The sequence below is a fragment of the Excalfactoria chinensis genome, chromosome 4 (assembly GCF_039878825.1).
Source record: "Excalfactoria chinensis isolate bCotChi1 chromosome 4, bCotChi1.hap2, whole genome shotgun sequence".
Lineage (NCBI taxonomy): Eukaryota > Metazoa > Chordata > Aves > Galliformes > Phasianidae > Excalfactoria > Excalfactoria chinensis.
In genome coordinates, this window is record NC_092828.1 from 28,331,273 (window position 1) to 28,356,140 (window position 24,868).

Below are 24,868 nucleotides of genomic sequence, written 5' to 3' on the forward strand. Positions count from 1 at the left end.
TGGGGACAAAGATATGTAAAATTTTATGAAGAGGGCCGAGGATTAAAGATGCCTCCTTGCATTCTCATAGGGGCAAAGCTATTTTTATTAGAGATATTTTGGGACTGAGACTATACTTTTACTGTTCTCCCAAATATACATGCATATAGATGTAGGAGCAGAAAAGGAGAAAATACAAAAATAGCTTAAGTGAGTAAAGATGAAGTATGAGAAGGTTCTTTGTGTGCCATTTCAAACAAGGTCATCTAGTAAACAAACAAAAACATCTGCAGACCAGAAGGAGACCATTAAAGGAAAGGTTAAGAAGGGATGTTGTCAAAAAAAGGTGAGCAGTTCACCAAGATGAAGGAGGATGTTTACTAGTAGAAGAGGTCATTTCTTTTTGGTCTCAGTCCAGACTTTGGGATCTTGGTAGTAGAACTTGTTAACTCAATTGGAGATTTATTTTTCTATTGTTCATTTTAGTTCATTTCAAGTGCTGTACACTGTGAGTATTGTGTACATCTGAAAAGCGTTCTGATGATAGTTTCATTTTGATTTGCTGCTGCAAAACACGCAGCACAGTTTGGACATTTAAAGTACTTCTAATTTATGCTTAATGCAGAAAAGAGATGCTATTTTTAAAAAGAAAACTACAGAAAACTCCAAGGGGAAGGAGCAGGACTTGTCCACTGACTGTAAAAGAAACCATTTTGTTTTGACTGCTTCCTTGATGAAAGTGTTTTGAAAAGTCTGATATGTAATCATGTTGTCAGCCTATCAGCTAATCTTATAGGTAGTCACTTTACTGCCCTCTTTTACTGTTTCTAATAGCATGAATTAATTTGATTGACAGCTTTCCTTTGTGTTCTGTGCTTGCTTTCCATGCTTTCTTTCTTTTTGGCTGAGCCAGGAGACAAGCTTGCTAGTGAAGTATTTTACATCTTTCAGATGGCTTGTGACCTGAACTGTACAGCAGAAGGTATCTGCTGAGATCACATAATTTATTACCAGATTATGAGATCTGAAATGAAAGCGTACATTTATAAACTATTTATTTTATTAACCCTTCGGAAATCAAAGTGCTCACAGTTGCATTTGTGACAGGTTCGTTTTTGTTTTGTTTTGTCATCATTACATTTATATGGCATCAATTCAGAACTTCAAGTTTTGGCTTTGTCCAAAACTGTTGCTGTTACACTTTCAGTGTACCAGACACAGAAGTTCAGGTTGAGTTCTGCTTCACTGGATGAACAGATACCACCACTGCTATAAAAATATTAGGGAAGGTCTTTATTATTTCCTTGAAAAGGGAAGAAGAAAAAGATGATTACAGGGCTTGTCATTGCATCAAGGAAATTAGATGAAAAGGTTCATTCACCCTGCCCTTCCCTTGAAATGGCAATGACTCCATTGAGACATTAAATTCTCCTCTCCTTGCCATCTGAGAAAATGGTATCGCATGCCTGCTATGAAAGTTAGAGGCTCGCTTTCTGAAGCTGATGTCTTGCACAAAGCCAAATAAATTTCACATTTACCTGCTCCAAACAAAGCTGCTGTCTTTCATGCTTTTCAATTCATATGCATTCACATGATTTGGAAACTGCTGCTAGGCTAGGAAGAGGAAATGGCTTTTGATGAAACTAGAAAAATGTCATTACATTCGTCCTTACTTGTTACCAACTACCTTAAATTCGGTGAAGCAGAATCCAGCCCGTCTTTACTAAACTGATATGTCTGTCATGAAGTTGAACTTTCTGAAAGTGAGTGGTGGCCCACTTCAGTATTTACTGTTCTTCCTTAGATAAAGTACAAATTGGCCACCTTTGGAATTTTACCCTCTGACCTCTAGCCTTGGCTTTTCCTAAAAGGCATTCAGTGATTTACAATATGCGGCATGTAAAAACTCATCAAATAATAAAGAGAGGATGCAGATTATATCTGAATGCTATCTTTATGCACCTTAATTAGAAAGAGGCATGTACACAATCAGGAGGAGTTGGTTTGCCATATCTAGCATTGGTTTGACCAAAATAAAAATTGTTTCCTCCATTTTAGACAGTTTATTTAGAGATCTAAAGCAGTTCTGGTTAAATGGCAGTCTTTATCATTATTAACAATATTTGGTCTTAATGGACATTGTATTACTCCCAACAGTATGCTCAGAGTGGCATGATGATCAATTAAATGTTTAAATGGTGAAGTGTAGCTATTGATCTACACAGTTATTTAACTGTATTTCAAAGGGTAATTTGAAAGTTTGGGAGGGAAAGACAGCTTGTTTCAGAAGGAGATAGGCATATTTAATCATTGATGATTTAAATGCTTAGTACTTGTCTGAGATCTTATCCCAGTAGAGGCTAGATAATGAATTCTTCAGATACTCTGCTTTGACATGAGTATCTTTTGGAGATAATAGAGATTTTTCACCTTGACTGTATTCATATACAAATATACTAATTTGTACTCCGATTCAAGAGACGTAAATTTGACAGCATTTCTGATTTGGAGTTTTTGTTTATTTTGATATGGAGTATGTTTTTCACTATCTATCCTGAATGTCTGCTCATAAACTAAATCACATTTCACCTACTAATTATCAGTTTCCCACAATTTGTTATCTTAAAATTCTGATTAAAAAACCAGAATCTTGTCTAAGAACCTATCTACTAACTGTCCATAAGCCAGACAAATCAGCTTCATCCAAAACAAATCAGTTTTACGTATCTGTAAATTGCAGCATATTGTATTACCAGAAAAAAAAAAACCACAACAACAAAAAAAAACAATGGGTTTAAAATAAGTGTGTATGTTAAGTGTGTGTGTGTATATAATTCCACCTTCATTATACACATTAAGACAGAACATGACCATGTATGAAACCGTAGAATGATACCATGTTTTGTGAACCATCTCCTTCTCCTAATTTCCTGAACAAGGTGGCAACTATGACAGTCGATTTGACGTGGACAAGGGTACTGGAACTATCATTGTTGCTAGACCTCTTGATGCTGAACAGAAATCAAATTACAACTTGACAGTGGAGGCAACAGATGGAACCAGATCTATCAGCACTCAGGTAATGGACTTTCTGAAGAAGTGTTAATAGAAGGAGGAATTTGTGCCTGCATGGAGGGGAGGAGTTACCTTTAATCTTTGTGCTTACGTTTTACATTCCGGACAGTGAATATGGTTTATATAAATTAGGGAGCTTTTGTAAAACAGAGCTGGATTCTGATAGTCATAGAGTTCCGGTATTTGACAGTCCAGGTGGAAGGTCTGTTAGTTTGCTGTAATCTGAGTCAGCAGCTTTTAACTTGCATTGTTTTCCTACATTAGCTAAAGAAATGAAAATAGAAACAGTGCCCTTCCATGCGTGATTTACTCAAAAGTAAGGGATTAATATTTCTTACTTGAATTACCCCTCTTTATCCTACCCACTCCCAGTATATTATGTGATTACTTAGCTTGGATTTTAAAAGACTGTTGTAAGATTTTCTGATTTTTTTTCTAAGATCCATGGATGACAAATCATACAATATCCAGCTGCTGTATTATGAAACAGAACTGCTCCTTCTGCATGATGTGCTTATAGAAATAAGATTTAGAAGACAGCACCATGTGTATCATCCAAAGTAACGCTTTTAGTAGAGGTAGAGATTGCTGCTTTCTGGAGAGCGTTTGGCAATCTCTGACAAGAAAAATGTCTTTAAATCAGTTCCCTACTAAGATCCCATGGCGGTGGCAAGTGTTTGCAGTTGAGCTGATAAGAAGTTCTGTAAAGCAGAAGTCTCTTGTAACCTAATGGAAGTATCTCATAGTAAAGTGAACTGTGATGAATATCCCGTTTTCCCCGTCTAGTTTCTTCCCCCAGCTAGAACTCACTGCTATCCTAACCATGGTGCCATTGCTACTGATGCTGATAGCTGCCATATAAAGGTTTGGAGAATCCTGCTGTAAATTTATTACCTAGTTGTAGTTAAAATATTGAGTAGATTCATTTTTATCAAGTCTAGAATGCTGGAAGGATGGTATGACTTAATATGAAAAAAAATAAAAATAAAAATAAAAAAATGGAAGAATTGTAAATCCAGCTAAAAGAGAACTTAACTTGCCAAGCAAGTCAGAAGACACCGGACGGTTTTGTTTTTGGGGTTTGTTAGTTTGTTTTTTCAAGAATTCAATCAAAATGCCACCATGCAAAGTGTGTCAGGGTAACTTGGGGTTAGTAAGTGCTGAACTTATGGTCTCAAGTGACTGCAGACATTTTACCCTGTGCTGCTGCTTATATGCAGTTGAATTGACATTTGCATCCTGAGCTGTCACATTTGAGCCATGATCTGTTTCATATGCTGAAAGAACTCAGAATTGGAAGGTCATGAAAATACTTTAACCCTCACCCCTTCTCTTCCCCTGGGTCATGTGATTCATTTAGTTTTTCTCAGAAGTGCACAGTGTAGCTTTTGTCCAAATTCTTTAAATGAATATGTTGTTTTAGCATTTTGTAAAGCTGTGTGAACATTATGAACATTTACCACAACAGTCGTCTGCAGAAGAATTGGAATGGCGGTCTTAAATTTATAGTCTTTAACTTCTGTGATTGCTTTTTGTATGATTTTTCTTTCATGTCTTTACTTTTCCTCTCTCAGCTAGAGTTGGCAAGAATAGAGCTTGTGGTTTCTGTTGCAAGAACACAGAGACTTCCTTCTCATTATCCTCTTTTTTCCCCTGCCTGTGGGATAAGCACAAGTTAACCGTTGCTGTTTGAGTCTCATGTTACTGTGGTATGCAGATTGGGAAGCGTGGATTAGTTCAAACCCTGAAACTGTTGGTGCATGTATAGACTTCTGATTTTAACTGTTGCTCTTATCTCCCTTGTAACTCTTTGCCCACCCAAATCGATTGATCTGCTAAGATAGCCCTCAGGACTAGAGTTTCGGAGATAAATTTCAGGAATGAGGTTTACCTTCAGGGGAATTAAAAATGCTGGTGTGAAATCAAAGTTGAAGGTGTTGTTTATGGCTACCAGCATGTATGTTCCATTACTCGCTGTACTTGCTGCTGAAATAACTGTGATTAAAGTTGGTATGTTGACGTTCTGTAGGATCCTTCTAAGAGCTGATAAACACTAAGGAATGACGGGCACAAAAACTCCGAATACTAAGCACACATTTTTGGATCAACAATATTCAGTATGCAGCTCTTAGCTTGCAGAGTGGTTTTAAACTGTTTGAAATACAGTACACAATTTAACAGGCCTTGATTAACAGCAGATTAAGTAATTTTGTCTTTTGACTTGAAAATGCTGATGACATTTACAAAACACTGGGGAGGGGGACAAGAAACAAAAAACATCAGTCTCATTCTGAGTAAGTTGTGTACTGAATGGACTTCAAACTAAAAGGCTTTTGCTGGCCTTGGGCCCTTAACATCTGGAGAGTATTTGACCCTTTCAAGGCTTCAGTTAAATAGTTTTTTTGAAAAATACAGCAGCAGTAGGCGTGGAGGCTATTAGAATTTTGTATGCATCTAAATGCCAAAGGCATGATGCAAAACAAGGACAAGCAAATTCCATGCCTACAGTAGTGGTATTTGTTTGACAAATGATGTTAGGGATGATTGGGAAGGAATATCATTTGAAAAACAAATCAGTGTACTTATGTTTTCAGATTATAATGTTTTGGTCTTAAGTAGAAAAGGCTATTCACTGAATATGAGAAGCAATATACGAGCTATTGAGTTGCTTTCTGAAATAAATAACAAATCTTGTTTTGAGCTATGCTGCTTCCAGACTTTTCTATGTCTATCAGTTCTTTTCATTAGAAATAACATTTAAAATGGTGTAAAGCTAATTGCAGCATTTTGCCTATTGCTGTGCAATTGCAGAGTATTTAATCTTGCCTTATCCAAAATTTATGTGGATATTATGCTCTGGGGTTGCTAAGTCTTCATTGACTAAACATGCTTTTTGGCATGTGGTTCCCATACTGCTCCACAGAGACATTTTGGAAACAGAATTTATGTTATTTATATAGCGTATATACAGCATTTATATTATCTCTGAATAACATAACTTTTTGCTTCTGAACTTGAATATAAACATGCCAAAATAACTAAAATGTTATTATGAATGAAAAGAGGAAAAGATTTACAACTCAACAAGGAATCAAAAAATGAAAAATTAGATTAGAACAAAGGAACATCACTGTTAAATATTACACACATTATTAATCAGTGGCACATCTCTGTAACATACTAATACTCAGTGCATTGCAATGCAAATTTAGTTTTCACCAATCATATAATTATTATACTTCATGTTCTGCCCCTAGGTAATACTGGTCTACTTTGTTCTGTTTTTGTATGACCAGGCTGTCTCTGTGAGATCTTCTCATAGGCTTGCACATTCACTCAAGCTTCTTCAGTTCCACACTGTTTCATTTCAGTGATCATATTATGGTCTATTAATGTCAAATTGTTCTATTGTGTGCCTCTTTATATTAAACTTCTTTCTTAAGAGATAATATTCATATAATTTATTTTAATTTAATCTTACAATTACATTGAAATTTTATGTTGCTGTCCTTTATTATACGTTTTACTTTGGAATAGCACAAGCTCTTCATGTAGTTACTTCATTCTCAAGCACACAAGCCCATCTCTTGCTGTATGAGCCTTTAATAACTGTGTTCAATTTTACTTCTGTCTACTGTTGCTTTTATTTAATGTGAAGACCTTAGCACTTTATGTGACTATTTGGCCTTGTCACAGTTAAAAGAAAATGCACACGAAGCACCTGTCCTTGGCATCAGCGAACTATCTCTGACTTGAAAGCGAGGTTGCCTTATCTGTTTGTATAATAGTTTAGGTTGGAAGATGTCCTGTAGCTCGCCTAGTTCAGACTCGGGTGGCTCAGAGCAGAGCAAACTGCAAAACTGCGTCAAGTTGACAGGGCTTCCACCTCTTCTTTGGATGTTCTTTTATGGCAGTGTTTGGCAACTCTCCTTGCAAAGAAGGGTTCTTATGTCTAATTGTAGTTTCCCTTGTTGGAGCTTGTGAGCATTTCATCTTGTTCTTTCACTGAGCACCTCTGGATTTTATTGGCTCTCCACTGGTTCCATTTTAGTCTGTCAAGATCTCTCTTGCTCTGCTGAGCTCCACACTGTAGTGGATCTATAAGATCACAAGCAAACTGAAGGAGAGTGATGACCTTAGTAAAGCAGCCCAGTGTGCAGTTAGCCTTCATTACTACAAGAGTGCTTTGATTCATGTTATGCTTGCCCATCAAAATTCAGGGATTGTCATAAAGTAGCAACAGTGGTGACTGAGAAATGGATAGATAAAAGGCTTTTTCAGCTGAGGCAAATAGGAAATTTGGATTTTAGCTAAATTTACAACAATTACGTTTATTGATCAAATGGTGTATTTTGAGTTGTATTTACCAATGTGTAGAACAACTGCATGCCTGAGCAAGTGATTTGACAAGTAATAGAATATCTGGGCAAGCCACTCTTAATGATTGAGTCACTGTTAATTCCTTAGCAATATGTTTGTTAATAACATAATTGGTTTCACAGTCACACCATTCCTGGTTCTTAACTTAGTACTGCACACAGTTTTTTTGTGGTGCTGCATTCTCAAATTGCTGCTTTCCTGTATTTATTTTGTCAGTTTCAGCAGCACAGATGGCCATGTCTTCCACATGGAAGATTCCCCTAACACGGTTGCTCTAGGGTTGCATTCTCTCTCACTTCCAAGTTCCGTCTAAGTTCCTGTATCTTCTCATTTGAGGGAAAATGCATGCAAACTTCAATACTGATTGTGATTTAAATTAATCAAATTTTGCTCTTTATCTTTTCACTTGTGTTTTTCCAAGTCTGAACTTAACAATCTTTTATGGAGTAGGTAGGGAGTAAAAAACTGTTGAGGTACATTCGTGTTGAGAGCATATCATCCATGGATGAATTGTTTTGTATACAGTCTTTTAAGTTTTCATTTATACAACAGTTTTTACTGTAGTTTATTTTATATTAAAAGCCGTGTTTTCTGCTTTTTTAATTTCTTAGATATCCCTTTTTGGTTTCATTTTTAATTTTCCTGAGCATATAAGTGCTCATGAACTGCTCATAAACTGCTGTGTAAGTGACTGTATTGGACCATTCCATATTTTATATCAGCTTTTCTTCCAGGATGTATTAAAATGTATTGTATTTATTCATCTCTAATCAGACAATCTAAAAAAGGCATATTTAAGATAATATGCTTTTCATTCTTGCTGTTCATTTTCCAATTGAATTTGTTACTGAATACATTTAAAGCCCTGACCTGCAACACCACGGGTCACCTACTACTAATATTTTCACTATTGAAAAGCATTATTTATTCTAACTTTTTATTTTTCATCTCAAAGTAGTTTCTAATCAAAGAAAAAAAAATCACAACAACGAAGTTCTTAGTTTCCATAGCAACCTCTTGTAAGGGTTTTTATCAGTGTGCCAAAGAATTACATTTTTTTTCTTATTTATTCTGTTTACTTAGAATTCCAGTAGATTTTCCTTATTAATAGCAGTGGTAGTTTGTATTTGTCATATTGGGCTGTTTCAAACATTGAAAAACTATGTATATGAATATTTTCCCAAATGTATAATGGATTGTGACTCATTGATCTGATACACCAAGGACTGTGTGTGCTAAAAAAAATCATGGGGCTGTGCTTTCATCTGCAGATGATAGTGTGCACATGTGCACACAGACCTCTCTACTGTCTGACAGTGGAGCTCAGTGTTATTAATAGTGCATGTTAAACAGTATTGCCATCTTTTTATTATTATCTTCTTTATAATCCAGCATGAGTGGCTCCATCCTGTCCTGGTGAATAGTTTTAATTTAGCAGCTTATTCCATTTTTTCCAGTATCTCATTTTAATTTTGTTTTGTGCCAAGTCACTCTTCCTGTTATCCTCTGTGAATGAAACTGAGGCAAAATTGTGTTTTAGCATGAGCTTCTTAGTTGCTTCTTATATTTCCTGATGGTCTTGTTTACTCACAGATGGTTTTGTGGATTCAGATAAACGTAAAACTCTTTATTCCTTGTGTAGTATTTCATTATATGTCTTCTAATTCTTAACATTCCACTCTTGCCCTCTTCACCTTTGTTCCTATATTACATTTTATATGCTTGTCTGATTTCTCTTTTATCTGAGTGAAGTTCTCCATAAAAATACTATTTCTGGTGACAGTTATTTCAGCTAGCAGAGAGAGTAATGTCCCAGTTTGGGGGGAATATCCTTGTATTTTACAATAGGAAAGTTCTGCACCCCATTCTTTGTGTTCCCACACTCTCACTTCAGTTCATCAGGCTGCACTGTGGTGCCTCCATGGTTTGGTCCAGCACTTCAGTACTTCTATGTAGCATTCCTTCTGCTGTTACTTAGAATAAAATCCTTCTAATGTTCTTGGAAGCTGTTTTTGGCTTTGAGGAAGATGAGGCAGATTCGGATTCAGTGAGTTCCAACTTCTCTGTAAATGTTACCTATACCTCTCTTCTCTCCTCTTCCCTGGTGGAAAAAAAAAAGTCTTACATTGGTATTATGTACATATATGGTCTGATTTTTAATGATATTATTTTTCATTCCTGTTTGCTAGAAATTATTAAAGCTTTCCCCTCCCAATGTATAATTTCAGGTGTACATCAAAGTTATAGACACAAATAATCACAGGCCTCAATTTTCTGCTTCAAAATATGAAGTTGTTATACCTGAGGACACCGTACCAGAGACAGAAATTTTGCAAGTCAGTGCCACGGACAGAGATGAGAAGAATAAACTGATATATACTATGCAAGGCAGCACTGATCCCATCAGCCTTAAAAAATTTCGTCTCGACCCTGGAACTGGATCTCTTTATACCACAGAAAAACTAGATCATGAGACTATGAACCAGCATATTCTCACAGTAATGGTAAATAAGCACAATATTTGTTCTATATTCTATAACAAGCACTTCTAAAAAAAAAAAATCTTGTATTTTTTCTGCTAATGCAAACATTTCTTTGTATATTTTATTTTTATTCAGTCTTTTACCGGTAAAGACTGAACCTTAAATAATTAGTAATGTTTAGTGAACTTAGGAATTATCAGTGGTAATTACTAGTGTTATGCTAATTGTTTTAGGTTCGAGATCAAGACGTTCCTGTAAAGCGCAACTACGCTAGGATCATCATTAACGTCAGCGACACAAATGACCATGCACCGTGGTTCACCAGCTCTTCCTATGAAGGCCGTGTATATGAGTCAGCAGCTGTTGGATCAGTGGTCCTCCAGGTTTCAGCATTGGATAAGGACAAAGGAAAAAATGCAGAAATTGTGTATTCTATTGAATCAGGTATGTTGACGTTCTTGTATCTTCAGTTTGTTTTTAACTGATACTTGGTCATGATTTGTTTCAACTGTAGACGTGTAAAAAACAGCTGTGAGAGTATGCATCCTATTTTGTGTCATGTATTTAAAGATACAGCTTTAGAGCATTAAAAAGAAGACTATAATGATAAATATTCATCATTCTCCCTTAATTATTTCTATTGCCTTCCTGAAGGGAAAGATGCCTTTAAACTCTGAAAGAGGATTTGTTCTTCTTAAAATACAGGAATTCAGATCTAAAATTCAGATCTGAAAGAGCATTCTTTCTGAGAATTATTAGAAGTGAAGCAAGGATGTGATGAAAAGAGTAAAATCATGAGACAACCTTTGGTGTTTAGTACATTGTGGAAGAAGGGAGCTCAAAAATAATATTCATATACTTCTGAAGAAATAACTACTAAATTGTTGCAGTTTAAGTTAAAATTTCTGATACAAGTTGCATGGAAGGTCTTGCTTTCCCTGGTTCCCTCTGGGTGATTTTAAATTGGGGTTGCTATTCTGGTTCAATAAAACATGTAAGAATTTCTTTAGTATCTAGTCAGTTTGTCACTGAGAGACCTGAGATTGCAGGCCAGAGAAGAAAATTGGATGCTTATTTTATGCTCCATTGTATCTTCCTGAACTTGCCTATAACAATGAAATTTAAATTATGGTGATTTTCAATAGAGTGATTATGAGATGGGACTGACTGAGTTCACTTTGCATTTGGAAGTGAGTTCTGGTTCAGTTTGTGAAATCTAGATGCAGGCCTGCAATCGCTTGAGTCCTGAGCTATTTAGGCTCCATGCCTGAAAAATACAAATGTTATTTAAATTTCATTAACTAGATGCTGTACTACTTTCAATTTAGAAAGTAATTTAGAATAGGAATCTCATCTGCAAGCATAAGCAATTTAAAGAGAACAGTTGCTAAAATTTGTTTAGGTATGGTTGCATTGGAAGGTGATGTGCACAAATGTTTTATTTCTGTTTGACAACATTTACTTTGCAAAGACACAGGAATTATTCATTGTAAATATTTTCAATTTCTTCCACCAAAGCATTGACATGAAAACACACTAAAGCACTGTGGAAATGAAGCTATGATTATGGATGTTCAAAGAGAAGGGATATATTTGATAAATTGCTCACTATATGTATATTTTTTAATATAACTTGCAGATATATGACTTTTCTAGGCAAGACATGAAACTTTTCTCCTGCCTTTCCTAGTTCAGTAGTGCACGTTTTAGGAATGAGAAAATGCTGCAAGATTTGGTGTACATACTGTCTAGTACGAAGTTACATGCTGTTCTCTCTTCCATTCTTGCAGTTTTTTGTGGGAGTAAAGACTTTATTAGGTTTGTTTTATAGGAGAGTGACCAACTGGGAGGCCAAGGCACTGTAATTGATGTTCTAAGCATATGGATAAAACATTCCTTAAATGTTTGTAATGACTGCCTAGATTTGTAATGGGTTATTCTAAGAATGCCACTGTGTTTAGAGCCTCCACTTAAGAAAAAAAAACAACAACAAAACAGACAAAAACCCAATCTCTTGCCTACTTGTATGCATAACTCAGAAGTTCTTAATTTTTTTGCTTCCATGCTGAGATCATGGCTCTGGTAATACAAATTTTAAGGAACTACGGTGTTAATCTTACTCTGTTTAGTACGTGAGCTGAATATTTTGTGCGGTGGAATTCAGCTATATATTTGAAAATATAAAGACAAATGGTTATCAAGTGTCAGCTTGTAATATTGAGAAGATAGTATTGGTCTTGTAATACTTGATTACAGGGAATAACTTACCTATGTATTAACATAAATTCAGAGGAAACACAGATTTTGGTCCAGTTCAGAAAGCTTTATTCTGAAGCAGTGTTTTAAACTATACTTGCATAAACATATGAGATTCACAGGTGTCATTAAAACATTTTTTTTTCTTTTTTTTTTTTTCAGAACTATCTTGCTATTCTAGACCTGAAATGTAACCTGAGTTCCACTAATGTTAACTTCTGAATATAACATATTTTCAGCTTCAGTAGGTACTTGAGTAGGCTGAGACACAAAAATTCAATAACAAAAATAAATTGAAGAAAACATAATTTACAGTGTTGAAGATTACAGGATACTTACTATTGTGTTTTGTTGTTTTTAAAGGAATAGAATATTTTGCTTTTATTTTTAAGTCTTGAATAGTTTAGTGTTTTATGCAATGTTTCTACAATTAAATTTAGAATTTCTACAGACTCTTCATTACAGAAAATGTCCCAGAGAGGCTACAGATGTTTGTTAAACAAAATTAAGAAAATTTAACATTCTCTATTTTCTCTATCCTTTGCCTTTTTTGTTTTTTGTACATGGCCAAATAAACAATCATTCTTTAATTTTCTTAATTACTTTATTTTTCTTTACAGGGAATATTGGAAATTCCTTCGTGATAGATCCCATCTTGGGTATGATTAAAATTGCAAAGGAATTAGATCACAGTAACCATGAAGAGTACAATTTGATGGTAAAAGCTACAGACAAAGGAGATCCTCCAATGAATGAAGTGACTTCTGTGCATATATTTGTTACAGTTTCTGATAATGCCTCACCGAAATTTACAGCCAAAGAATATTCTACAGAAATCAGTGAAAGTGCTAGCATTGGCAGTTTCGTTGGAATGGTTACAGCATACAGTCTGTCTTCTGTAGTTTATGAAATAAAAGACGGTAATACAGGAGATGTCTTCGCTATCAACCCAAACTCGGGTGTCATTGTTTCTCAGAAGGCACTTGATTTTGAAACTTTGCCTGTTTACACACTGACTGTGCAGGGAACAAACATGGCTGGCTTGTCCACTAATGCAACAGTTCTGGTACATCTTCAGGATGAGAATGACAACGTTCCAATTTTTATGCAGTCTGAATATACAGGACTCATCAGTGAATCAGCTTCAGTTAACAGTGTGGTTCTGACTGACAAGAACGTCCCATTGGTAATTCGAGCTACAGATGCTGATAAAGAATCAAATGCTTTGCTTGTTTATCAGATTGTTGAACCATCTGTCCGCAAGTATTTTGCCATTGATTCTAGCACCGGTGCCATTCGAACATTAATGAGTCTGGACTATGAGGAGACAAATATTTTCCACTTTTCTGTACAAGTACATGATATGGGCACTCCACGTTTGTATGCGGAATATGCAGCTAATGTTACCATTTATGTAGTTGACATCAATGATTGTCCTCCTGTGTTTTCAAAAGAGCTGTATGACACAACCATTTTGGTTCCAACCTATAAAGGCGTGAAAGTCATCAGCGTAAATGCCACTGATGCTGATTCAGGCATTTTTTCACAACTGATTTATTCCATTATCGAAGGCAACATTGGAGAAAAATTTTCAATAAATCCCAAGACTGGAGATATAACAGTGCAAAATACAACTCAGTTACGAAGTAGATATGAATTAACAGTGAGAGCATCTGATGGCAGATTTGCAAGCACTGCATCTGTAAAAATTAATGTGAAAGAAAGCAAAGTAAGCCAACTGAAATTCACACAGAGTTCTTACTCTGCAGTAGTGCAGGAGAATTCCACTGAGGTGAAAACAATAGCTGTGATTACTGCTATAGGGAATCAAATAAACGAGCCTTTGTTTTATCATATTCTAAACCCAGATAGCAGATTTAAAATAAGCCCAACTTCAGGAGTCCTTTCAACAACAGGAATACCATTTGATCGTGAACAGCAAGAATCTTTTGATGTGGTCATAGAAGTGACAGAGGAACATAAACCATCAGTTGTTGCACACATTGTAGTTAAAGTCACAGTGGAAGATATAAATGATAATGCTCCATTTTTTGTCAATCTTCCATATTATGCAGCAGTTAAAGCAGACTCTGAAGTAGGCTATATTATTCGACGTGTCACTGCTGTAGATAAAGATGCAGGCAGAAATGGAGAAGTGCATTACTACCTTAAAGAGCATCATGAACATTTCCAAATTGATCCCTCTGGTGACATTTCTCTGAAGAAAAAGTTTGAACCAGACACAGTAAATAAGGAGTACCTGGTCACAGTAGTGGCAAAAGATGGGGGAGAACCTGCTTTTTCTGCTGAAGTTGTAGTCCCTATTACAGTTATGAATAAAGCTATGCCTGTTTTTGAAAAGCCTTTCTATAGTGCAGAGATACCGGAAAACATTCAGCTCCATAGTCCTGTAGTACATGTACAAGCAAACAGCCCAGAAGGACTTAAAGTGTTCTACAGCATCACAGATGGAGATCCTTTCGATCAGTTCATGATCAACTTCAACACTGGAGTAATAAATGTTGTTGCCCCTCTTGATTTTGAGTCTCATCCAGCCTACAAGCTGAATATCCGAGCAACAGATTCCCTAACTGGAGCGCATGCTGATGTGTTTGTAGACATAATAGTGGAAGACATCAATGATAATCCTCCCGTCTTCACAGAGCAGTCTTACACTGTGACTCTTTCTGAGGCATCAGTCATTGGAACACCTGTTTTACAAGTGACTGCTACAGATGCTGATTCTGGAACAAACAGGGGAATTTCCTATCATTTGGTTGAGGATGATACTGAAAGTTATGACTACTTCCACATAGACAGCAGCACTGGACTCATTCTCACAGCAAGAACTTTGGACTATGAAAAAATTCAGCAACACAAGTTACTAATAAGGGCCGTAGATGGTGGCGTGCTGCCCTTGAGCAGTGACACTGTTATAACCGTTGATGTGACTGATCTAAATGACAACCCTCCTCTTTTTAATCAATTGGTTTATGAAGCTAAAATTAGTGAACTGGCTCCTCGTGGACATTTTGTGACATGTGTGCAAGCCTCAGATGCAGATAGGTCAGATGCTGACAAACTGGAGTACTCCATTCTGACAGGCAACGACCACAAGAATTTTGTGATTAATAGTAAAACAGGCATTATCACCATCTCAAACCTACGCAGGCAGGCACTGAAGTCACATTATATTCTTAATGTGTCTGTTTCTGATGGAGTTTTCAGGAGCTCAGCCCAGGTTCATGTAACTGTAACTAGTGCCAATATGCACAGTCCTGTTTTTAGCCAGAACGAATATGAGGTTGAACTAGCTGAAAATGCTCCGTTGCATACTCTAGTGACTGTAGTTAGAGCAAGAGATGAAGATTCTGGCACTTATGGCCATATCACTTACCACATTATAAATGACTTTGCCAAAGATAGATTTTATATAAGTGAGAGAGGGCAGATTTTTACCTCTGAAAAGCTTGACCGTGAAACACAAGCAGAAAAAGTAATTGCCATTAGCATAATGGCCAAGGATTCGGGAGGAAAAGTTGCTTTCTGTACAGTTAATGTAATACTTACAGATGACAATGATAATGCTCCACAGTTTCGAGCAACAGAGTATGAAGTAAATATTGGATCTGATGTTCCACGGGGAACTTCTGTCATTAAAGTCTGGGCATCTGATGCTGATGAGGGTACAAATGCAGACATCACATATACTATTGAAGCAGAGTCTGAAAATGTTAAAGAGAATTTAGAAATCGATTATTTTTCTGGCATAATTACAACAAAAGAAAGCTTAATTGGTTTAGAAAATGAGTTTCTAACCTTTTTTGTTAGAGCGGTTGATGGTGGATCCCCCCAGAAAGAGTCAGTTGTTCCTGTTTACACTAGAATACTCCCACCAGAAGTGTCTCTTCCAAAATTTTCAGAACCATTTTATTCTTACATGGTTTCAGAGGACATTCCAGTTGGAACTGAGATAGATGTTATCAAAGCAGAACATAATCAGACTTTGGTGTATAGTCTGATTAAAGGGAACACTCCTGAAAGCAACAGAGATAATATTTTTGTGATTGATCGACAGACTGGAAAGTTGAAACTTGAGAAGAATCTTGATCATGAAACTACTAAATGGTATCAGTTCTCAGTGCTAGCAAAGTATACAAATGAAGATTATGATGTTGTTTCCTCAGTAGAAGTAAGCATTCAAGTAAAAGATGTAAATGATAACAAACCAGTTTTGGAATCCAATCCATATGAAGCATTCGTTGTTGAAAACATGCCAGCTGGAACAAGAGTGATCCAAGTAAAAGGAACCGACTTAGATTCAGGACTTAATGGGCAGGTCACTTACAGCTTAGATCCTTCTCAGGAGCTAGATGTTATTGAGTCTTTTGCCATAAACATGGAAACTGGCTGGATTACCACTCTCAAAGAACTTGACCATGAGATGCGAGACAAATACAGAATTACAGTGGTTGCGTCTGATCGAGGTGAAAAAATTCAGCTGTCTTCTCTGGCTGTGGTTGAAGTTACTGTTACAGATGTGAATGACAATCCTCCACGCTTTACTGCAGAGATATATAAAGGAACAGTAAGTGAAGATGACCCTCCTGGTGGAATAATTGCCATCTTAAGTACAACTGATGCTGATACAAAAGAAGTCAATAGACAAGTCTCTTACTACATTACAGGTAACTCTTTGAGTAATGGCAGAAAAAAAAATCATTTGAGGTGTCCTGGAATGATGTACACTATAACTTAAACCTTCAAGTTTTTGAAACATACTTGAAACCATTTAGATGCAAAGAAAGAAAGTGTATGTCTTAAAATCAAATATCAAGGGGGGATGATTAAGGGGAAAAAGAGGTTTGGAACACTTGTCTTTAGCTTCCTGTTTGACAAGTGCTTTGCTCAACATGCTTCCCTAAGTTTTTTGTTTAGTTCATATATATTTTATGAAGAAATACATATTTGCACTGAAATCACTGTTGCAGTTTAAAAAAAAAAAAAAAAAAAAAAAAAAAAAGGAACCAAAGAAACACAAAATAATAGTGTTGCCTTCCAGTGGAGTATCAGTTTTCTTTTTCTCAGTATCTTATGATGTTATCTACAGTGCTGCTACATTAATTTCTACATTGATGTTTATAGATTCCATTGGCAGCAGTTAAATATTGTATCAGAACTTACTATTCCTATGTGAAAATTGAAAGCTTTTCAAATACTTTTTCTTATTCGCATTTAGATTTTTATTTTATTTTATTTTTAGATGTAATTTAGTGTTGATGGAGTGATAGTAACATTCTCCCTCTTATTTTTAATTAAAACTTTTATATTTTAGGAGGTGATCCCTTGGGACAGTTTGCTGTTGAAAATATACAGAATGAATGGAAAGTTTATGTCAAAAAGCCCCTGGACAGGGAAGAAAAGGACCATTACCTTCTAAATATTACAGCTACTGATGGAACATTTGCTACTAGAGCAGTAGTGGAGGTTAAAGTCCTTGATGCCAATGACAATGATCCTGTATGCGAAAAGGTAGGCATAGTCTTCAATGTCCAGCTGCTTCCATAGACAAAATTGCTCTGAATCGCTTCTTGGGAAACAGACAAATGGGTGTTCCTTTAATGTTGGTAACAAAGCTATGGACTACTAAGAATTTTGTCAAAGCAATTGGACAAGTTTATTTAAATAAATAATCCAAAGGCAATTCACTGATGTAATTTTAACACTAGCTGGGTGTTTTAAGAGTATTACGATAATTTTAGGTCACTTCTCTTGTTTTAATGCATACTTTTCTGTGAGGAATTGTTTTAAGCTGCAGTTAGTATGCTGTATTTTCCTGAAGGAAGCACAGTCTAAAAAAAGGCTGAAAACCAGCTGAAAAGCCTGAAATGTTGTTTAAAAATCAAAAATCTGTGATCCACATTGTTTTTTCCTTTTTACTAAGCCATCTACTTTATCACATAATAGTCTGCAGAAACAGACATGAACTCTAACAAATGGGAAAAAGAAAAAAAAAAAGAAAAAAGAAAAAAAAAAAAAGAAGGGGGTGGGGGGAGTAGAGGCAGAAGTGTATTATAAGGAAACTGGATTTTCATAGCCAGCTTCTTTCTCTTTTAGTAATGGGCAGAATGGCAAAATGTTTTCTTGATTTGGGAAGGATCAAATACACAGTGACTGGTTCTTTTTATTAGTCTATGTTTATGTTGATCACCTGTGTACAAAAGATTGTATTTAACTACAAACTAGTAAGTCAGTGTTTTTAGCTTTACTCCTTTGATAATATTGATGGGCTCAGTCTTTCTGTGTTAGCTATATTGCTGTAAATGAGCTGTGTGAGTGCTTAGTACCTTTTAAACTGGAAGCTTGTATTTCATGGCCTGCTACATAAAAGATGGGCATTGATGTCTTCTGGATTGAGTCTGACCTAGACAGGATGACTTACCAGAAGAGAAAAAAAGGAAATTGCCAAAAATTCAGACCTTTTGGCTTGGGAATGCACTTAATTATCAGTTAATCTGTTACAGGTGCTCAGAGTTCTCAGCTGTGTTAACACTCTAAGAGTCCCTATGGTTTTCTTAATAATTACCTTTGATTACCTTTGAATAATGTAATAAATGTGAAGTAATTAATTGGAAAATCGTGAAGTCCTTATCATTCTCAGTATTTTATCCTCTGATTTACTTCACGTGTTCCCAAATACTAAAACAATATTTGCTCAACTGCCATTCTCTCTTTGCATCCCCTTTCCAAGCCTATTTACTCTGTGTGTTAAGTCTTTGAATGAAATTTAAATTTTTTTTCAGGCTTTATACACTGATACTGTTCCTGAGGATGCCCTTCCCGGCAAACTGATATTGCAGGTGGCTGCTACAGATGCAGATATTCGTTCCAATGCAGAAATTACATATACGTTACATGGCCCTGGAGCAGAGAAGTTCAGACTCACTGCGGACACAGGTAACAAAGCTTTATAAATGAAGGTGGTTTCATTGTATAAAGTGTTTTATGATTACATTAAGATACATATAAATGTCAGTATTTGAAGCTTTTCATAAAGAGTTAATGTATTATATGAGTTTGTAGTATGTAAATAATTTATTGATTAGAAGTTGGGGAAAAGGAAAGTATTTAATACATGAAAAACTAAAGTAAATAGGGCAACTGCCCTGAAGCCAAAGACTTTATGGAGAGGTGACTGAAGTAAAAATATGGCATGAATTTTTGTATTATTTATATTGTATTAGTAGCAATTGCAGACGATTAACTAAAAATAGGATAATCTTCATTTGGATTCTCCCTGCCATCATTTTGTTTGGCATATTAAATGGGCTGAGGTTAAGATAAGCAACATATTTCCTTTCCATAGTAAATGCCGAAATTGGCTCCAATTTTGAATCATTGTATATAATAAAGATGAGCTTTTAACTTTCTTGACTTGGTTTGCTTTTCATGGTATGCACTTCTTTTGACTTGCTATGTAGGCCAGTGCAAAAACTGTGCACTTAAAGCTGCATTAGATAAGTAGTAAGGGAGTAGTTAACAATATAGAAAAAAACAAGATAGATATAAAGTTATAGCAGAAATACATAGAAGGAAATAAGAACACTCTAGTGGCAAAATAAATGAAAAGCATCTTCAAAGAGATTGAATTTGAATGTCACCCGCGTGCTGTGTTTACGAGTTGTTGCATAAATTCAGAATGTTGGGGCTAGCATACTTGCAAACAATATTTCAGAATGTTTTCTGAGTGAGTCAAAAGGAGACAATGGCTGCGTGTTGTTCCAGTTATGATCGCAGTCACTTCGGAAAGAAAGTTTGTGTTAGACTTCTGGACATTTGTCTGTAGTAGCTAATTTGGTTATGTTTGATGGTGTAAATAGCTCCGTTTATTCACTGAATATTGGAAGATTAGGGTCAAGTCTTTTGCTGTGGATGGAACACAGCCAGGAAAACAGTGCATGGACTTTACCATATTTTAATTTTCTCTGCATGATGACACATTAATTTGTGAATGTATGCACGTTGCCTCTACACTGTTGGGTACTCTTACTTTACCTGATTTCTCCTTCAGAGGAAATGGGAATAAAAAGAGGAGTGTCACAATATTTAGTTTGACCTGAAAAGGCAGGTCACTGACTTGGCCACTGATTAAGTTATCCTCAAAAAGAAAATTGTTGTTTTGTTTTGCTGAGTACAGAGGTGTTAGAAAAGAACATGTTAGGGATATGTAATTCTTGCAATTTGCATGAACTTACATTTGTTATTCTGTTTATAGGTGAACTGAAAACGTTAATGCCACTGGACCGTGAGCAGCAAGCTGTTTATTACCTTTTAGTGAAAGCCACAGATGGAGGAGGAAGATTCTGCCAGGCTAATGTTATTCTGACTCTGGAAGATGTGAATGATAATGCCCCAGAGTTTACACTTGATCCTTACTCCATTACAGTATTTGAAAACACAGAGCCTAAAACACTTTTGACAAGAGTGCAAGCAACAGATGCAGATGCGGGTATGTATTCTTTGACCAAAACTTGTGCCATGGACTCAAAGTTACAGTAATGCTTATTTAATCTTATCCTGAAAGATGCTAAATCTTTCAGGAGAACTGACAGGTGTTCAGTACCTTTCAGGAGTAGACTCCTGAATGATATATTTAGGTATGATAAATAATTTATCTCCTGACTTTTGCATGTTGAGTAGCTTGGAAAAAAATCTCTTTTGTCTCCACAAAAAAAGAAGAGGGAAGAGAGACAAAGCATAGGATATTTGTAGTTTGATAATCTGTCATGATAGGTTATACTCTTTTATTCCTGGTGTAAGTGTGTAAGGCCTGTATGTTTGTGTAAATATCTATACAAAAGATTTTGAATGTACGTTCCTCAGGCTAGACATAAATGATCGTACAATTATAGATTTTTGTATGGACTAGATGAACTTAGAAGGCCCCCTCCAACTGAACTATTCCATTTGATTCCGAAGCGTATGTTACCTTATTAAGATTTTGCTGTCTCTGTCGTTACTGATTAGTTACAAGTATTCAACTGAACATGAACTAAAAATGACATTAGAAAGAGTACATTCTTAGGCTTTGTTATTGTAAGGGAGACTGAAACAGCATGATGTCTTTATTTATTTATGATTTCTATGTATCAGAAGATTATTAATCAAATAATAGATGCCTTACACTTTTCAAACAACAAACTTCCTTCATGCTATGATAAAGTTAGCTTGCTCAACTGGAAGGTAGTAGGCAGGTGTTTTCACATTTTCCTTGTCTTTGGGACACAGGAGCAAAATACCTGGCACAAAAGCCAAGGTTTTTGATTGCTCCTTCACAAACATGTTGCTGCAAGTTATATTCCTGTCAATTTTGGGTTATGGTTCTTAAATGAACTTAATGGAACTGCATCTAGTTACTTGCTACAGCCAAACTCTTCCATATCCTCCAATGTTATTTTTTAAGCCTGCTGAGCAGATGTTGTTGTTCTAAGGTTATAATTAGATTTGTATTACAAATTGTTTCATATTAGCTAATACTGTGACTGAAGCAGAACTGTGCTTCATGTTTTCTTGTCTGGCAGAAAATTGGTGCAATGAAGGGCTAGCTTAACTTTTTTAATTAATTACATATGTTTTGAAATCATTCTGCCCTTGACAGGAGCCATTAACTTTTGCTGAAACTTACTGTAGCATGAATGATAGTATTTAACATGCATATTTTATTCTTAAAGCTGTCGAATCTGTTATTTTGTTGGTGTTTTTTGACTGTTGCTTCATGCTCTGCATCTGTTTTCTAAATACAGGGATGAACCGTAAAATCCATTATTCACTGGTGAACTCTGCAGAGGGACAGTTCTCTATTGATGAATTCTCTGGAATCATCCAGTTGGAGAAGCCTTTGGATCGGGAGTTGCAAGCTGTGTACACGCTGACTTTGAGGGCTACAGATGAAGGTTTACCTCGAAGGCTGTCTTCCACAAGTAGTCTTATAGTTTCTGTTTTGGATATAAATGATAATCCACCTGTATTTGAGTATAGGGAGTACAGTGCAAGTGTATCAGAAGACACAGTAATTGGGACTGAGGTTCTCCAGATCCATGCTGCAAGCAGGGACATTGAAGCCAATGCTGAAATCACGTACTCAATAGTCAGTGGGAATGAACATGGAAAATTCAGTATTGATTCAACGACAGGTAAGAACATAACTGGTCTTGCAGTAATGCTTATTCAGTCTTATCTTATCCTGAAATGATATGTTAGACTAAACAGGAATGATGCTATACTATGTTCTGCACTAATTCAGCCAAATACATTGTATAATCTGTGTGCATCATCCTCACTGTAAAGGCAGTGCCACTGTTTGCTCACCAATTTTGATAGGGTGCTTACTAAATTAGAATAGAATTTGTTTATCACTCCTATTTATTATTTATTTCAGTTATGTTCATATGGCTGGCAAAAGTTAAGGTCTCCTAGCTGGAGTGTTTTTCACCCAGAGGAGAAGACGTGGTTCTGTAATGACAGAGGCCTAGCAGTTATTTTGCAAAAACCTTGTAATCAGAACAAGTATCCAGACTTGGTAAAAAAAGGATCAGAGACTGGCAGGGAGAAGCAGTCTCTGGCCCATAAAGACAGTCATTCTTTAATGAGAGCTTGATGCGTCATTAAAGAAAGACTGGAGTATTCTATTCAAGTATATATCTAGCATGTTGATGGGGATTTTAGGCTTGCTTGTTAATCAGATTTAGTCTCTGGAAGCACATAGGTTATGTGGAAAAATTTACCCTACTAATGACAATAATTTGTTAAAAATTCTTGCAAGCCTCAATTATAGCTTTGTTTTCTTATATAGTTGTTTTTCTAGAATTCATTTCTGTTGAGTTTTGTGTTTGTTTTGTTTTTAAAGAAGATCCCTACCTGAAAGTCAATAATAGTTAATTATATCAGTGTATCTGAAATTACAGTTCTTCCTACTGCTTTTTTTCCAGCACGCACTTGGTACTGTACTGTAGAAGTAATTTGCCAGTTTAACTTTTTCACATATTTGAAATGAGTAAGGAAATTCCAGAGAGATACTCTTACAGCAGCAAATTAATGTGTATATTAGTGACTGAACTATTTTAACTATTCAGTTAAGAATTTGCACTTTAAGTGAGATATCTCTGTTGCTAATAAGACATGTCCAGACACTACTCCTACTTCCTCTGTGTTGTCCTCTCCCTGTCTGAAATTAATGTTAATGCAAGGAAAGTCAGGCTGAAGGCTTTCTATTTGTAAAGTCTGATCGTCTCACTGTGTAGCTGTAGCTCCAGCTTTACAGTGACAAATGAAATCCTGAAGAAGCTGAGTATCAGAAGAAAAAACTAGAAGTTTCAACATACAGTACTGCAGTAACAGTGAGTTTCTGTGTATTTATTTCCTCCTATAGGAGCCATTTTTATCATTGACAGCTTGGATTATGAAAGTTCTCATGAGTATTACTTGACGGTAGAAGCCACAGATGGAGGCACACCTTCATTAAGTGATGTCGTAACAGTGAATATTAATGTAACAGATATCAATGACAACACTCCAGTGTTTAGCCAAGAAACGTACACTGCAGTCATCAGTGAGGATGCTGTGCTTGAACAATCAGTCATTACAGTATGTATTTTCATTTTTTTTCCTTTGAAATACTCTGTTACAACAATCTTGCTTTCACTTCTAAAGGAATAATTAGTGATTGGAAGACGGGCATAAATTAATAAAGAAGTTGGCCACTGAGTGAAATGAAATTAATTTTGAAAACGTTTTGGAGCCAAGGACTTGAAATGCTGTGGGAAAGTAGATAATGTTTTATGATATATTTTGTTCCCCTTGTGAAAAGAGAACTAATTTTTTGATTTTTTATTTTATTTTATTTTATTTTCCAAAAATTAAATTATGTTGGTATGTTTTCAATGTTAGGGTGGTTCTTCTAAGAACTGGGTACTATTGTAATATATTAGACAAAAACAGCCATATTCATTTACAGGATGTATTGTGAGACTGATGATAGAGTCTGTAATATGCATGTTTTAAATGAGACTGTAATTTCCCTTAGGTTATGGCAGATGATGCCGATGGACCTTCAAACAACCACATTCACTACACAATTACGGATGGCAATCAGGGAAATCCTTTTACAATTGACCCTTCAAGGGGTGAAATAAAAGTGACTAAACTTCTGGACCGAGAAAAGGTAAGTTTTTTATACTTTTTTGAGCAGTTGGGATTGTTACAGATATTTATTTTTTACGACTACAATTTTGGAATTGTATTTCTAAACTACGATTTAAAATGTTCCAAGATTAATGTGTATGTCACTCCTCAAGTAATGCCTCCTATTTACTTTCATGGAAACTACAACAGATACAGAGAGCACGATAACACTGTTTAGTAAAGTCTCGACTGCAAAGCAATATTTTTCAACATGATCACCAGTAGCTATGCATGTTTGTCAGTGATGAACAAAAGCCTCTATGCTGTGCTCATAAAAATTTGCACCAGCAGAGGTGACCCACTGTCCCTTTTACCACTCCTGAAATTCTCCACCTGCTGCCTCATTGTGTTTACATCCACCATAGAATTACAAGGTTGGAAAGGACCAGCAAGATCATCTAGTCCAACTGCCCTCCCATTACCATTGCTACCACAGTATATTTGATCTAAATATC

The 24,868-nt window shown here is 35.8% G+C and overlaps 1 protein-coding gene across 7 annotated transcripts in view; it reads left to right on the plus strand.

The window, feature by feature from the left end:
• FAT1 (FAT atypical cadherin 1) overlaps nt 1-24,868 on the plus strand; it is a 101,857-nt gene that overhangs the window by 57,239 nt on the left and 19,750 nt on the right. For 5 of the 7 annotated variants that reach the window (XR_011903375.1, XM_072334592.1, XM_072334591.1 and 2 more), the window contains 11 exons: nt 893-961; nt 2,919-3,058; nt 9,663-9,938; nt 10,151-10,361; nt 12,794-16,861; nt 17,509-17,705; nt 18,977-19,130; nt 20,449-20,682; nt 21,977-22,366; nt 23,602-23,816; nt 24,256-24,393. Coding sequence is in view for 6 of the 7 variants with exons in the window: in XM_072334592.1 (XP_072190693.1) it covers nt 893-961; nt 2,919-3,058; nt 9,663-9,938; nt 10,151-10,361; nt 12,794-16,861; nt 17,509-17,705; nt 18,977-19,130; nt 20,449-20,682; nt 21,977-22,366; nt 23,602-23,816; nt 24,256-24,393 (6,092 nt within the window). In the remaining variant the exon portion in view is untranslated. The remainder of the gene's footprint in view (nt 1-892; nt 962-2,918; nt 3,059-9,662; nt 9,939-10,150; nt 10,362-12,793; nt 16,862-17,508; nt 17,706-18,976; nt 19,131-20,448; nt 20,683-21,976; nt 22,367-23,601; nt 23,817-24,255; nt 24,394-24,868) is intronic. The other 2 variants (XM_072334594.1, XM_072334597.1) reach the window with 1 other exon arrangement.